Source organism: Nerophis ophidion, linkage group LG06 (assembly GCF_033978795.1).
Source record: "Nerophis ophidion isolate RoL-2023_Sa linkage group LG06, RoL_Noph_v1.0, whole genome shotgun sequence".
NCBI lineage: Eukaryota > Metazoa > Chordata > Actinopteri > Syngnathiformes > Syngnathidae > Nerophis > Nerophis ophidion.
This window is the reverse complement of record NC_084616.1, coordinates 12,389,731-12,405,780: the sequence shown is the minus strand read 5'-3', so window position 1 is coordinate 12,405,780 and position 16,050 is coordinate 12,389,731. Positions and strand designations below refer to the sequence as shown.

Sequence of the window (16,050 nt, the reverse complement as noted above, 5' to 3'; positions counted from 1 at the left end):
AAAATATTCAACAAGAACAACATTAAATTGAGCTACAGCTGTATGAATAACATGCAACAAATCATTTCAAACCACAACAAAGCAATTGCAAAAGGACTGCCTACCCCCAGACTAAACGACTCTGAAACCAATAATGAATGTAACTGTCGCAAGAAACCTGATTGCCCTCTCAGCGGAGGGTGCTTACAGACATCAGTCGTTTACCAAGCAAAGGTAATACGCAAGGACATTAACACATCCGACACGTACGTAGGATTAACCGAAGGAGCGTTCAAAACAAGATGGAATAATCACAACGCCTCCTTTAGAAACAAGACTTTGCAGAATTCTACCGAACTCAGCAAACACATTTGGAACCTCAAAGACAATAATGTTGAATATTCAATAACATGGCAAATTCTTGCATCCAGCACACCTTACAACAGTGGTAATAAAAGATGCAACTTATGCTTAAAAGAGAAACTGTTTATTATATATCATCCAGAGCTATCATCCCTCAACAAGCGCAGTGAAATCATTTCAACATGCCGCCACAGGCGGAAACACCTCCTAGGTAACACATGAGCCAATCACCACACCCTACGCCTGCTTGTACCCACCCACTCTGTGCTCTATATAAACCATTGTATGTGAATGCTTCCATTAAAATCTCCTGATGATTGAGGGAACCCCTCATGAAACAGATCTGTAGAGATGAAGTAGTCTTGTGATTTTTTCCCACACCTACATATATATACATATATATCTATATATATATATATGTGTGTGTGTATATACATACACATATATATATATATATGTATGTAAATATATGTATGTAAGTATATGTATATATGTAATGGATGGATGTGTATATATATATATATATATATATATATATATATATATATATATATATATATATATATAACCTTTTAAACAATATGATTTGCCAGAGTGGCTGGGAGACACCGAGAGTAACAAGCAGGAGAAAATGGATTAGAAAGGACAGATCATAAAAAATAATAAAAAATAAATAAAAAATTGTATACATTTTTTTTTAAATCTTTATATCCTGAAAAATTATTCATTTTTAAATGCAATTTATTTTTCACAGCAAAATCAACTAGATGATAAAATACAGGTGACAGAAATAAATATATTTAGTAAAAATAAAAAGTGCCTTTAAGTATGTAATCGTTAGGTGTCTTTTGTTATAAGTTTTTAAGCATTAACATCAACTTTGGTTCACTTAAGTTGTAACAGTGTGAGAAGACATTTGAAAGTGTACAAACTTGCAGTCCTTACTTGGTCCAGACCACACAGTCGGCGTCCCATAAGCTCTTGTTGGAAAATGATCCTTGGGGGCATTTGTGGCACACTGTGTCGTGGGTTTGATTCCCTGACAGCAGAGGAAAATAAAAATCAACTTTGACGAAGAGGAGTGAAGACTGGCGCGATCTTACCTTGAACTATCGCCCCCCATCCGGGCTCACAAGACCTGTGGGGCACGCAGGTGAGGCAGGCGCCACTGGAGCAGTGGAACCCGCGTTGGCACATGCACACGCTTTTTTGCCTTTTGCTCGCCTGCTTCACAAACTCAAAGTTTTTGTCTGCCAGAAGAAGAAAAAAAAACAGACCGGAGCTGAGCGTGGTCATCACAAATCAAAGATGTGACCGACTGGATGTGAGGAGGTCTCACTCGGGTCGCAGTACGGCTGACGTTTACACGTGGCTTCCGTGGTGAACGCGTCCTGATACTCGTCCTCGTCGCAGTCGAGGCAAAGAGGCTCCGTGCACACGCTGAAGGACGACATGCTGGTGCCTGAAAACACGTAGTCGGGTTAGATGTGACATTTTAGCTTTGAGACGTAGTAACTAGTTAAAAGGCTTAAATAAGTCTGAGTGCGACCATTTTTAACTGTCTTCATACATTGGCCAGTGTTAGAATAATTACGTATATATTATCACACAACTCTTATGCTTAAGGGCCGTTGCTACAGTTAATATCAATTGTGCTGAAGTGGTATTTTTCTTTGCCTGTGCAAAGCTGGCAATCCAAAAGATTGCAAGCCAGTCTCGTATCAGTGTCTATGTCCAGGAACGGCCTGCTGACAGCCAAAGCTGAAAACCGCTGGGACGCAGACAGAGCAGAGACAAGGCCATATCACCAGTGTCAACACATTTGCATTTCTTCTATAATCATATATTGTGTCTAACTGGAGCTGTCGAGATTACCCCCTTCCCTCAAGTGACAGCTTCGGTGATGTAACCAGGGACCTCCCCAATAAACAGAAGAAGCATGGGGGCTGAACTTTGGACCTGTCACTAGAGTACAGCCCAAAAAAACGTGTCTCCTCAATTGAGCCAGATGTAACTCTGTCTCTGCATGATTCCTTGCTTCTGGTCTATTTCATAGATGTCATCAGTGTTTGAACCTGACACCAGTCCGCCTCTGTCCGAGTAGCCAAGATTCTTTATGTTCCGCCGCATTGTCTATAAAAAACTAAATTTTCACTTCAATGTTCTAACCAAGTACTACGTGTAGACTGCAATATGGCAGTCGCACATAAGAGATACGTGTAGAATATGACTTAAGTAAACAACACTAACATTTTATATGTTCCATTGAAAATATTGAACATCACACACTGGGCTCGGAAATCCATCAAAATGTTTTAGAACGACTTTGGTAAGCTATGAAGCCCAACGCTTGATGGATTGTCTGCTAGTATTATTATGGTGTGTATAAGGTAAGACATATTTTTTGGCGTTTTATTTCGCAATATTATGCAAAAGTAACTTGTCTTACCTTCTGGTACCTGCTGATCTGTTTTTGGGATCTGCATAAATCCTGAAAAACTGTGCGCACATCCACTTTTGTAGTCCGTTCCGACGCCGTAGTAGATAAGCTTCTTCTTTTTCTCGATCTTTTTATTATGGGACATGCCATTTCTACTATAAAGTATTGTAAAGTTCTTACTTATATCTGTCAGTAAACTCGCCATGAAAGCGCTAAAACATACCGGTGTAGTGAGTTTACATTATTCACCCGAGGAACTTTAGTTAGTAGAGTGTTCCGGTCGGACGTTTTTTCACGGGACACATTTGTTGTTTCCCGATGAGGAGATGCTGCTCCGTTATTGATTGAAGTAAAGTCTGAATGTCATTAAAACAGTTGGCGCCGTCTTTTGACACTTCTTCCACTCCCGTCCTTGCACGCTACACCGTTACAACAAAGACGACGGGGAGAAGACGCTGCTGAAGGTGAGCCACGTAAATAAGACCGCCCACAAAACGGTCAAGCCACGGTCAGAAAGTAGCTTGAAGATGATCTGTAAAACATCATCCATGCAACATTTTGACCAAAGAACCACCATTACATGTTATGCAGGCCACAAGGAAGTGTTTTACATTTAGAAAAAATAAAATAATAATATGACTACTTTAATGCACCCTATAATCCGGTGCGTCTTATATATGGAAAAAGCTTGAAAATAGACCATTCATATGCAGTGCGCCTTATAACCCGGTGCGCCCTATGGTCCGGAAAATACGGTTTCTCATTAATAATTAATTGCTTGAATTTTAAGAACAATAAAAAAAACAGCTGCGGACCAAAAAATGGCTTCTGCACGAGTGTGGGCAAAATATGACAAAGGTTCGAGATGCGAATGTGTTACCTGGTGGACACTTTTGACAGCATTGCCCGTTTTGCTGGTACTGAGTCTGCGGGTCGCACTGAAGCTGACCTGCGGTCATCACCTGAACGACAAACGACAGCAACATCATTAAAATAACTGCAACATCATCGGGTTGGAACATGTGTTTTTTTTTTTAGTTAGGGGCAAGTAAGACAGCGCCCCATCTGATCCAGCCCATGGCGCTGTGGTCAAATCAGTTTTAAAACAAAGTAATATGGAAACAAAAACTAAAAAGCCGTCAGCAACAAACATAATCATAGAAAATAAAACACATGACGGGTATTTTCGTTTCATTTTAAAATTCCGACATATTTTTCACAAATGTATGGGATATCGGACTGTCGGATTGTGGCGGTCCGTTCCCTGTACTAACAGTGTCAGAGCTTGGTCCGCATTAAGTCGGACACGTTTCCAGTGAGGGTTGAACTGTGCCAAGGCTGCCCTTTGTCACCCATTCTATACATAACTTTTATGGAAAGAATTTCGAGGCGCAGTCAGGGCGTTAAGGTCTCTGGTTTGGTGGCTGCAGGATTAGGTCTCTGCTTTTTGCAGATGATGTGGTCATGATAGCCTCAACTGGCCAGGATCTTCAGCTCTCACTGGATCGGTTCGCAGCTGAGTGTGAAGCGACTGGGATGAGAATCAGCACCTCCAAGTCCGAGTCCATGGTTCTCGCCCGGGAAAGGGTGGAGTGCCATATCCGGGTTGGCGAGGAGACCCTGCCCCAAAGTGGAGGAGTTCAAGTACCTCGGAGTCTTGCTCACGAGTGAGGGAAGAGTGGATCGTGAGATTGACAGGCGGATCAGTGCGGCGTCATCAGTAATGCAGACGCTGTATCGATCCGTTGTGGTGAAGAAGCAAAAGCAAAGCTCTCAATTTACCGGTTGATCTACGTTCCCATCCTAACCTATGGTCATGAGCTTTGGGTTACGACCGAAAGGACAAGATCAGGACTACAAGCGGCCGAAATGAGTTTCCTCCGCCGGGTGGCGGGGCTCTCCCTTAGAGATAGGATGAGAAGCTCTCCAATCCGGGGGGAGCTCAAAGTAAAGCCGCTGGTCCTCCACATGGAGAGGAGCCAGATGAGGTGGTTCGGGCATCTGGTCAGGATGCCACCCGAACGCCTTCTTAGGGAGGTATTTAGGGTACGTCCGACCAGTAGGAGGCCACGGGGAAGACCGGTGCGGCGTCTTCAGTAATGCAGACGCTGTATTGATCCGTTGTGGTGAACAAGGTGCTAAAGCCGGGAGGCAAAGCTCTCAATTTACCAGTCGATCTACGTTCCCATCCTCACCTATGGTCAAAAACTTTGGGTTACGACCGAAAGGACAAGATCAGGAGAACAAGCGGCCGAAATGAGTTTCCTCCGCCGGGTGGCGGGGCTCTCCCTTAGAGATAGGATGAGAAGCTCTCCAATCCGGGGGGAGCTCAAAGTAAAGCCGCTGGTCCTCCACATGGAGAGGAGCCAGATGAGGTGGTTCGGGCATCTGGTCAGGATGCCACCCGAACGCCTTCTTAGGGAGGTATTTAGGGTACGTCCGACCAGTAGGAGGCCACGGGGAAGACCGGTGCGGCGTCTTCAGTAATGCAGACGCTGTATTGATCCGTTGTGGTGAACAAGGTGCTAAAGCCGGGAGGCAAAGCTCTCAATTTACCAGTCGATCTACGTTCCCATCCTCACCTATGGTCAAAAACTTTGGGTTACGACCGAAAGGACAAGATCAGGAGAACAAGCGGCCGAAATGAGTTTCCTCCGACGGGTGGCGGGGCTCTGCCATAGAGATAGGGTGAGAAGCTCTCCAATCCGGGGGGAGCTCAAAGTAAAGCTGCTGCTCCTCCACATGGAGAAGAGCAAGATGAGGTGGTTTGGGCATCCGGTCAGAATGCCAACGGAACGCCTCCCGAGGGAGGTGTTTATACACGTCCGATCGGTAGGAGGCCACGGGGAAGACCGGTGTGGCGTCTTCAGTAATGCAGACGCTGTATTGATCCGTTGTGGTGAAGAAGGAGCTGAGCCGGAACGCAAAGCTCTCAATTTACCAGTCGATCTACGTTCCCATCCTCACCTATGGTCATGAGCTTTGGGTTATGACCGAAAGGACAAAATCAGGAGTACAAGCGGCCGAAATTAGCTTCCTCCGCCGGGTAGCGGGGATCTCCCTTAAAGATAGGGTGAGAAACTCTGCCATCCGGGAGAAGCTCAAAGTAAACCGCTGCTCCTCCACATGGAGAGGAGCCAGATGAGGTGGTTCGGGCATCTGGTCAGAATGCTACCAGAACGCCTCCCTCGGGAGGTGTTTGGACACGTCCGACCGGTAGGAGGCCACTGGGAAGACTGGTGTGGCGTCTTCACTAATAATGACGCTGTATCGATCCGTTGTGGTGTAGAAGGAGCTGAGTCGGAAGGCAAAGGTCTCAATTTACCGGTCGATCTACGTTCCCATCCTCACCTATGGTCATGAGCTTTGGGTTATGACCGAAAAGACGAGATCACGGGTACAAGCGGCCGAAATGAGTTTCCTCCGCCGATTGGCGGGGCTCTCGTTTAGAGATAGGGTGGTTTGGGTGCTAGTTTGGGCATCTGGTCAGAATGCCACCAGAATGCCTCTCTCGGGAAGTGTTAAGGGCACGGTAGGAGGCCACGGGGAAGACCCAGGACACGTTGGGAAGACTATGTCCCCCGGCTGACCGGGGAACGCCTCGGGATCCCCTAGGAAGACCTGGACGAAGTGGCCGGGGAGAGGAAAGTCTGGGCTTACCTGCTTAGGCTGCTGCCCCCGCGACCCAACCTGGATGGATGGATTCACACAGCTAACATGGCGGCTAAATTGTGTCATTTCTATAGGAAGGGCTAAGAAGCCCAGCTAACAAAGCATACATATATAAACACACATTAACGTGAAGGTTAAGTCGACAGGCAAACTCAGTAGCTAACACACAGATAGATAAGCTAAATAACAGCAGAAAAATATGGATATATTGCATAAATATACCGAATATTCATACAATTGTAGGTTAGCTTAAACTAAGAAGCTAGCTCGCTAATCAATAGCTTTGTTCACTAGCCACCCTTCTAACAAATATTAAACATGTTAAAGCAGCTAACTAACATATTATCAGGTATATAAATGCACAGTCATACTGTATAAATGTGTGCTTATTGAGCCAAATTGAGGAAAATGACCAAAATTGCCATAATGACCGTTCCTGTTGTGTGAATGTCAACAGTTGCACAGGTAAGTTATTTCCTTTTTTTTAACCCTCTAGTTCAAAAACTTAACTCAAGATTACGCTAAACTAACAATCGCTGGTCATTTTGGTTTCATATAAAGTAATTTTTGAGTTCGTGAAAAGATGTTCAATGTAAATATGCAGAGTTTGCTAGTATATTAGTTTGGTTGCCACACCCGAGCTCCAACCTATACAGAACTACAAAAACGAAAATAACATATATTTAAAAACAGGTGAAAGTAAACGCTGGTCAACTATCAGGAACAAGGCATTCTACTCGCTGGCGTGTTTCTTTATAAAAAAAAAACAACAACTGCTAAAACGATGTCGTAGTTTGCGTTAGTAAAAGAGACAGCAATGAACTCACCGCCAGTGTCCACATTTGAATAAATATCACTATTAGTGTCTTCTCCATGGTCCGGCTGGGAATACACCTCAACTATATTTGTCTAAACTGCTGAATAACGACAGGGGCTTGTTTCAAAGAAGAGGAGGCGGAGCCAATCACACGAACACTTTCACTTTCGCTTTCATGAAGGGTTGGGTTTCCTCACACACATTTTCAACTGACCACTTTTCTGATGTGCATTACCTACTTGTACATGCAAAAAAAAAACTAATACCTATTCAAATATAATGAAATCTGGATCAAATAATGACAATATCAATTTATCAATATATGACCAATTCAATTTAGACCCTATAAAAAAAACAACAACAACACTACAATTCAGTTTCAGTTTCAGTTGTGTCACATATTTCCAGTAAATTCATTACTTTCTTTTTAGGAAATGATCCTGCAACTACTTGGTATCGGGACGATGCCCAAATGTGTGGTATCATCCAAAAACTAATGTTAAGTATCAAGCAACAGAAGAATAAGTGATTGTTAAATGATTTTAACATAGGTGTAGATAAAACATGTTAAAAGAGAAAGTGACCAGATATTAACAGTAAATGAACAAGTGGAATAATAATCAATTTTTACAGTTTGTCCCTCATAATTTTGACTAAATAGAATGATGAATGACACAATATGTTACTGCATACGTCAGCAGACTAATTAGGAGCCTTTGTTTGTTTAATTACTACTAAAATACAAGTTATTTAGGGCAAAATTGAGATTTTTAATGTACCCTAAGATTTTTTTTGCTAAAATAAAGGCAATAATGCCATTTTTTGGGGGGGGGGTCCTCCTTACTTAGAAAAGTACCAAAAAGTATTCAAACACATTTTGGTATCGGTACTAAAATATTGGTATCAGGACAACAATAGTAGGTATACTGTACAGCAGGGGTCGGGAACCTTTTTGGCCGAAAGAACAAAGAAGCCAAATTTTTTAAAATGTATTTCCGTAAGAGCCATATAATATATATATTTTTTTAACACTGAACACAACTAAACGTGTGCATTTTTAAGTAAGACCAACATTTCTAAAGTACAATAGGTCTCTTATTCTTTGTAATAACATAGTTATTCTGAAGCTAACTGTGGAGGGGGCGTGGCCTGCGGGCCTGCAGCGAAGCGGGGTGCTGCCAGGACCAGCCTCGAAATCAGCGACAGGTGGGTAGATGGCCCACCTGGGCCTTGTTATCTAATCACCTGTCGCTCTTTTATAAGCAGCTGCCAGTAGGAGAGACAGGGTTGGAGCTGGAGCTGGAGCCAGAGCGCGAGCGAGAATGAAAGAGAAAAATACAATTGCTGGAAAGCAACTGAGAGACTTATTGAAAAATAAAACAATATTGTAAACCTGAAACAGGCTCTCATGTCAGTGCTTGGTGGTCTGAAGAACCCCCAGGAGAGCAAGCCCCACACTAACCAATAATGAATAAATACCTTTTTACCATTAACGCAACTTCTTGAACATAAAAAAGCATGAGAATGTTTTATATTTTGAACGGTTTTTTTAACACTGTGATTACAAGTGGAATCATTCATTACTTATCGTGTTAAGCAATGATTTATCCGAGAGCCAGATGCAGTCATCAAAAGAGCCACATCTGGCTCGCAAGCCATAGGTTCCCTACCCCTGCTGTACAGTATAGTACTATTTTGTTTTCTTGACGCTCTATTCTTGCTAAAAAAAACACTAGCAGTAATAAAAATGTAAATTATTTATTTACTATAGATGACAACATTTGATGTTTAATTAATAAAAACAAGTAGATTTATATTTGTGTTTGCTTATGTAATGACCTATTTACAGTAGGGGATTTCCATCTCTTTTTTTTAGGTTGAATTATTCTAAATAATTACAAAAAAAGAAAAAAATATTAGGTGAAATCACCTATTGCCTACTTTCACACGATGTACTATTTTTTTTTTTACAACACACATATTACTGTAAAAGTACAGTAAGTTTGTTCTCTACAGCAGTTTTTACAGTCCCTTCTAACCGTCTCAGGGATTCCCCAAAACTTTGAAGTGGGCGTTTCCCTCATCGCTTTTTCTCACCACTGTACACACCTACCTACACGCACTGTAGTCATTTGCATATACAGTATTGTACATGCAACAAGAAGCATGTACTGTAGTAGTACACAACAACACATGTGTATTGTAGTAATATGCATATACTGCACGTATACAACAACACAACACAACACTATATATTTAATCACTTATTTTTTTGACATTTTAGGGAAAGCTGAGCTTCCCTTGCATTCCAAGAGCAATCGCGTCTGGTAAGTAGGTAAATATGTAATTAGGTAAGTCAGTAAGTAAATACGTAAGTAAGTAAATATGTAATTAGGTAAGTCTGTAAATAAATACGTAAGTAAGTAAATATGTAATTAGGTAACTCAGTGAGTAAATATGTAAGTAAGTAAATATGTAATTAGGTAAGACAGTGAGTAAATATGTCAGAAAGTAAATATGTAATTAGGTAAGTCAGTGAGTAAATATGTAAGTAAGTAAATATGTAATTAGGTAAGACAGTGAGTAAATATGTCAGAAAGTAAATATGTAATTAGGTAAGTCAGTAAATAAATTTGTAAGTAAGTAAATATGTAATTTGTTAAGTTGGTAAGTAAATATGCAAGTAAGTAAATATGTAATTAGGTAAGTCAGTGAGTAAATATGTAATAAGGTAAGTCAGTGAGTAAATATGTAAGTAAGTAAATATCTAATTAGATAAGTCATTAATACGTAAGTAGGTAAATATGTAATTAGCCAAGTCAGTATGTAAATATGTAAGTAAGTATATATGTAATTAGGTAAGTCAGTAAGTAAATCCGTAAATAAGTAAATATGTAAGTAAGTAGATATGTGATTAGGTAAGTCAGTAAGTAAATATGTAAGTAAATATTTAATTAGGTAAGTCAGTAAGTAAATATGTAAATAAGTAAATATGTAATTAGATAAGTCAGTAAGTAAATTTGTAAGTAAGTAAATATGTAATTTGGTAAGTCAGTAAGTAAATATGAAAGTAAGTAAATATGTGATTAGGTAAGTCAGTGAGTAAATACGTAAATAAGTAAGTCAGTAAGTAAATATGTAAGTAAGTAAGTGAATATGTAAGTAAGTAAATATGTAGTTAGGTAAGTCAGTAAGTAAATATATAGGAAAGTAGTTATGCAATTAGGTAAATCAGTGAGTAAATATGTAAATTAGTAAATATTTAATTAGGTAAGGAAGTAAATACGTAAGTAAGTAAATATGTAGGTAAGTAAATATGTAATTAGGTAAGTCAGTAAGTAAATATGTAAGTAAGTAATTATGTAATTAGGTTAGGCAGTAAGTAAATATGTAGGTAAGTAAATATGTAATTTGGTAAGTCAGTGAGCAAATACACAAGTAAGTAAATATGCAAGTAAGTAAATATGTAATTAGGTAAGTCAGTAAGTAAATACGTAAGTATATAAATAATATGTAAGTAAGTAAATATGTGATTAGGTAAGTCAGTGAGTAAATACGTAAATAGGGAAATATGTAAGTCAGTAAGTAAATATGTAAATAAGTAAATATGTAATTAGGTAAGCCAGTAAGTAAATATGTAAGTAAATATGTAATTAGGTAAGTCAGTAAGTAAATATATAAGTAAGTAAATATGTAATTCGGTAAGTCAGTAAGTAAATATGTAAATATGTAAGTAAGTAATTATGTAATTAGGTTAGGCAGTAAGTAAATATGTAAGTAAGTAAATATGTAATTAGGTAAGTCAGTGAGCAAATACGCAAGTAAGTAAATATGTAATTAGGTAAGTCAGTAAGTAAATACGTAAGTATATAAATAATATGTAAGTAAGTAAATATGTGATTAGGTAAGTCAGTGAGTAAATACGTAAATAGGGAAATATGTAAGTCAGTAAGTAAATATGTAAGTAAGTAAATATGTAATTAGGTAAGCCAGTAAGTAAATATGTAAGTAAATATGTAATTAGGTAAGTCAGTAAGTAAGTATGTAAATTAGTAAATATGTAATTAGGTAGGTCAGTGAGTAAATACGTAAATAAGTAAATATGTAAGTCAGTAAGTAAATATGTAAGTAAGTAAATATGTAATTAAGTAAGCCAATAAGTAAATATGTAAGTAAGTAAATATGTAGTTAGGTAAGTCAGTAAGTAAATATATAAGTAAGTAATTATGCAATTATGTAAGTCAGTGAGCAAATATGTAACTTAGTAAATATGTAATTAGGTAAGGAAGTAAGTAAATATTTAAGTAAGTAAATATGTAATTAGGTAAGTCAGTAAGTAAATACGTAAGTAAATAAATATGTAATTAGGTTAGGCAGTAAGTAAATATGTAAGTAAGTAAATATGTAATTAGGTAAGTCAGTGAGTAAATACGTAAGTTAGTAAATATGAAAGTAAGTACATATGTAATTAGGTAAGTCAGTAAGTAAATATTTAAGTAAGTAAATATGTAATTAGGTAAGTCAGTGTGTAAATATGTTAGTAAGTAAATATGAAAGTAAGTACATATGTAATTAGGTAAGTCAGTAAGTAAATATTTAAGTAAGTAAATATGTAATTAGGTAAGTCAGTAAGTAAATATTTAAGTAAATAAATATGTAATTAGGTAAGTCAGTAAGTAAGTAAATATGTAAGTAATTAAATATGTAATTAGCTAAGTCAGTAAGTAAATATGTAATTGGGTAAGTCAGTAAGTAAATATTTAAGTAGGTAAATCTGTAATTAGGTAAGTCAGTAAGTACATATGTAATTAGGTAAGTCAGTAAATAAATATTTAAATAAGTAAATATGTAATTAGGTAAGTCAGTAATTAAATATGTAATTAGGTAAGTCAGTAAGTAAATATTTAAGTAAGTAAATATGTAATTAGGTAACTCAGTAAGTAAGTATGTAATTAGGTAGGTCAGCAAGTAAATATTTAAGTAAGTAAATATGTAATTAGGTAAGTCAGTAAGTAAATATGTAAGTAAGTAAATATGTAATTTGGTAAGTCAGTAAGTAAATATGTAATTAGGTAAGTCAGTAAGTAAATGTTTAAGTAAGTAAATATGTAATTAGGTAAGTCAGTAAGTACATAGGTAATTAGGTAAGTCAGTAAGTAAATATTTAAATAAGTAAATATGTAATTAGGTAAGTCAGTCATTAAATATGTAATTAGGTAAGTCAGTAAGTAAATATTTAAGTAAGTAAATATGTAATTAGGTAAGTCAGTAAGTAAGTATGTAATTAGGTAAGTCAGCAAGTAAATATGTAATTAGGTAAGTCAGTAAGGAAATATGTAATTAGGTAAGTCAGTAAGTAAATGTTTAAGTAAGTAAATATGTAATTAGGTAAGTCAGTAAGTAAATATATAATTAGGTAGGTCAGCAAGTAAATATTTAAGTATGTCAATATGTAATTTGGTAAGTCAGTAAGTAAATATGTAAGTAAATATGTAATTTGGTAAGTCAGTAAGTAAATATGTTATGTAAGTAAATATGTAAGTCAGGAAGAATGAAAGCACGTAAGTAAGTACATTAAATGGATGTAAGTAGGAAGCAAACAGACAGTGTGCAGGCTGAGGACTGGAAAAGAAAAAGGTGGAGAGAAAGTTGTGGGGGTGGGGCCTAGACGGGCCTGAAATACCTGAGCACATAGTGGGCGGGGCACTGCCACACACACACACACACACACACACACACACACACACACACACACACACACACCCTCTTTAGTTGCATTTTTTCAGAGCGCAAAGATCAGACGTGCTAGGAAAGCTGGGACAGATCTCAAAGCCAGAATGCCGAGTTTAGGATCCAAGAGGAAGGAGAACAGCAGACTCATGGAGGACTTTCCTCAGGTAGGAAACTTTCTTATCTTGTCAAGTCTAAATGTTTGTACTCCATTCATGGGAACTTTTCCCACTTCCTCAATTCTAGTTAGTCGTGTTGGACGATGCAGTGCTTCTTCTTCTGCTTCCAACACTTCCCTTTAGTCCTTCTCCACTCATGAAAACACTCTTCAACTTCAATCAATCAATCAAAGTTGACTTACATAGCCCTAAATCACCAGTGTCTCAAGTCCTGATCCTCGGCTCAGATCCCACATCAGGGCAAGGAAAAACTCAAACCAACGGGATGACAATGAGAAACCTTGGTTTTTGATTAATCTTCTTATTCCTAATTGGACACTACTCCATATTCTTTGAGTACCAAGTGCAGTGCTTGAGTAAAGTTAGTTGGTAATGAACAATACTAAAATAACTTATTGGTACTGCATGGGTACCACATGGGTACTAGTGCTGTGGTACTTGAAGTTATTTAGTTATGAGCGGGTACTGTGTCAAATTTGGGCACTATACCACTTGCAATGTTGGTAGGGTACTTGAAGGGGGTAACCTAAGTTAGTTTGTGTCGAAATACCTCATTGCTACTAAACTGATGTCAGTTAGTTGGTTAGGAGTAGTACTAAAATAGTGATCGGTACTACACGGATGCTAAGTGCAGGTGGAAAGAAGCATGTCATCAAATAATTAAAGCATAAGGTTATTAGATTAGTTGTTGTGTATATACAGTGGTTATTATATTATTTGTTGTGTACATACAGTAGTTATTTGTTTATTTGTTGCGTACATACAGTAGTTATTAGATTATATGTTGTGTATATACAGTAGTTATTAGAATAGTTGCGTATATACAGTAGTTATTATATTATTTGTTGTGTACATACAGTGGTTATTAGTTTATTTGTTGTGTACATACAGTAGTTATTAGTTTATTTTTTGTGTACATACAGTTTTTAAAGTGTATTTGTTGTGTACCAACAGTAGTTATTTGTTTATTTGTTGTGTACATACAGTAGTTATTTGTTTATTTGTTGTGTGCATACAGTAGTTATTAGATTATTTGTTGCGTACATACAGAAGTTAGTCAATTATCTGTTGTGTACTTGGAGTAGTTATTAGATTATTTGTTGCGTACATACAGAAGTTAGTCAATTATCTGTTGTGTACTTGGAGTAGTTATTAGATTCTTTGTTGTGTACATACAGTAGTTATTAGTTCATTTGTTGTGTACGTATAGTAGTTTTCAGTAGTTATTAAATTATTTGCTGTGTACATACAGTAGTTATTAGTTTGTTTGTTGTGTACATACAGTTTTTAAAGTGTATTTGTTGTGTACCAACAGTAGTTATTTGTTTATTTGTTGTGTACATACAGTAGTTATTAGATTAGTTGTTGTGTACGTACAGTAGTTAATAATTCATCTGTTGTGTACATAGAATAGAATAGAGTTTTATTGTCATTATTGCAATGAACAGGTTCAAAGAACAACGAAATTGGAGCAGCTCCTCCTAAGGTGCATACATACAGTAGTTATTAGTTTGTTTGTTGTGTACATACAGTAGTTATTAGATTATTAGTTGTGTATATACAAAAAATAGTGAATTATGTGTTTTGTACAAACAGTAGTTAATAGATTATTTGTTGTGTACATACAGTAGTTGTTAGTTTATTTGTTGTGTACGTATAGTAGTTATTAGATTATTTGTTGTGTTCATACAGTAGTTATTGGTTTATTTGTTGTGTACATACAGTAGTTAATTGTTTATTTGTTGTGTGTATACAGTAGTTATTAGTTTGTTTTTTGCGTACATACAGAAGTTAGTAAATTATTTGTTGTGTAAACACAGTAGTTATTAGATTATTTGTTGCGTACATACAGAAGTTAGTAAATTATCTGTTGTGTATATACAGTAGTAATTAGATTATCTGTTGTGTACATACAGTAGTTATTAGATTCTTTGTTGTGTACGTATAGTAGTTATTAGATTGTTATGTACATACAGTAGTTATTAGATTCTTTGTTGTGTACGTATAGTACTTTTCAGTATTTATTAAATTATTTGCTGTGTACATACTGTAGTTATTAGTTTGTTTGTCGTGTACATACAGTAGTTATTAGATTCTTTGTTGTGTACGTATAGTACTTTTCAGTATTTATTAAATTATTTGTTGTGTACATACAGTAGTTATTATATTAGTTGTTGTGTATATACAAAAATTAGTGAATTATGTGTTTTGTACAAACAGTAGTTAATAGATTATTTATTGTGTACATACAGTAGTTATTAGATTAAGTGTGGTGTACATACAGTAGTTATTAGTTTATTTGTTGTGTACGTAGAGTAGTTATTAGAATAGTTGTGTACATACAGTAGTTATTAGATTATATGTTGTGTACATACAGTAGTTATCATATTAGTTGTTGTGTACATACAGTGGTTATTAATTTATTTTTAGTGTACATACAGTAGTTATTAGATTAAGTGTTGTGTGCATACAGTAGTTATTTGTTTATTTGTTGTGTGCATATAGTAGTTATTAGTTTGTTGTGTACATACAGTAGTAATTAGATTATCTGTTGTGTACATACAGTAGTTATTAGATTCTTTGTTGTGTACGTATAGTAGTTATTAGATTGTTGTGTACATACAGTAGTTATTAGATTCTTTGTTGTGTACGTATAGTACTTTTCAGTATTTATTAAATTATTTGCTGTGTACATACTGTAGTTATTAGTTTGTTTGTGGTGTACATACAGTAGTTATTATATTAGTTGTTGTGTATATACAAAAATTAGTGAATTATGTGTTTTGTACAAACAGTAGTTAATAGATTATTTATTGTGTACATACAGTAGTTATTAGATTAAGTGTGGTGTACATACAGTAGTTATTAGT

The 16,050-nt window shown here is 36.6% G+C and overlaps 2 protein-coding genes across 3 annotated transcripts in view; one reads left to right on the top strand and one right to left on the bottom strand.

Moving 5' to 3' along the window:
* The window catches only part of cd40 (CD40 molecule, TNF receptor superfamily member 5), a 55,807-nt gene extending 48,392 nt beyond the window's left edge, over positions 1 to 7,415 (bottom strand). The window contains exons 1-5 of the mRNA XM_061902678.1: positions 7,282 to 7,415; positions 3,663 to 3,744; positions 1,682 to 1,804; positions 1,446 to 1,592; positions 1,288 to 1,381 (exon numbers count right to left, since the gene is read on the bottom strand). Of these exons, the coding sequence (XP_061758662.1) occupies positions 1,288 to 1,381; positions 1,446 to 1,592; positions 1,682 to 1,804; positions 3,663 to 3,744; positions 7,282 to 7,329 (494 nt within the window). The 5' untranslated portion in view covers positions 7,330 to 7,415. The remainder of the gene's footprint in view (positions 1 to 1,287; positions 1,382 to 1,445; positions 1,593 to 1,681; positions 1,805 to 3,662; positions 3,745 to 7,281) is intronic.
* A 5,591-nt stretch (positions 7,416 to 13,006) lies between these two features.
* LOC133554208 (uncharacterized) overlaps positions 13,007 to 16,050 on the top strand; it is a 67,029-nt gene continuing 63,985 nt past the window's right edge. For both annotated transcript variants that reach the window (XM_061902677.1, XM_061902676.1), the window contains exon 1: positions 13,007 to 13,168. In XM_061902677.1, the coding sequence (XP_061758661.1) occupies positions 13,109 to 13,168 (60 nt within the window). In that variant the 5' untranslated portion in view covers positions 13,007 to 13,108. The remainder of the gene's footprint in view (positions 13,169 to 16,050) is intronic.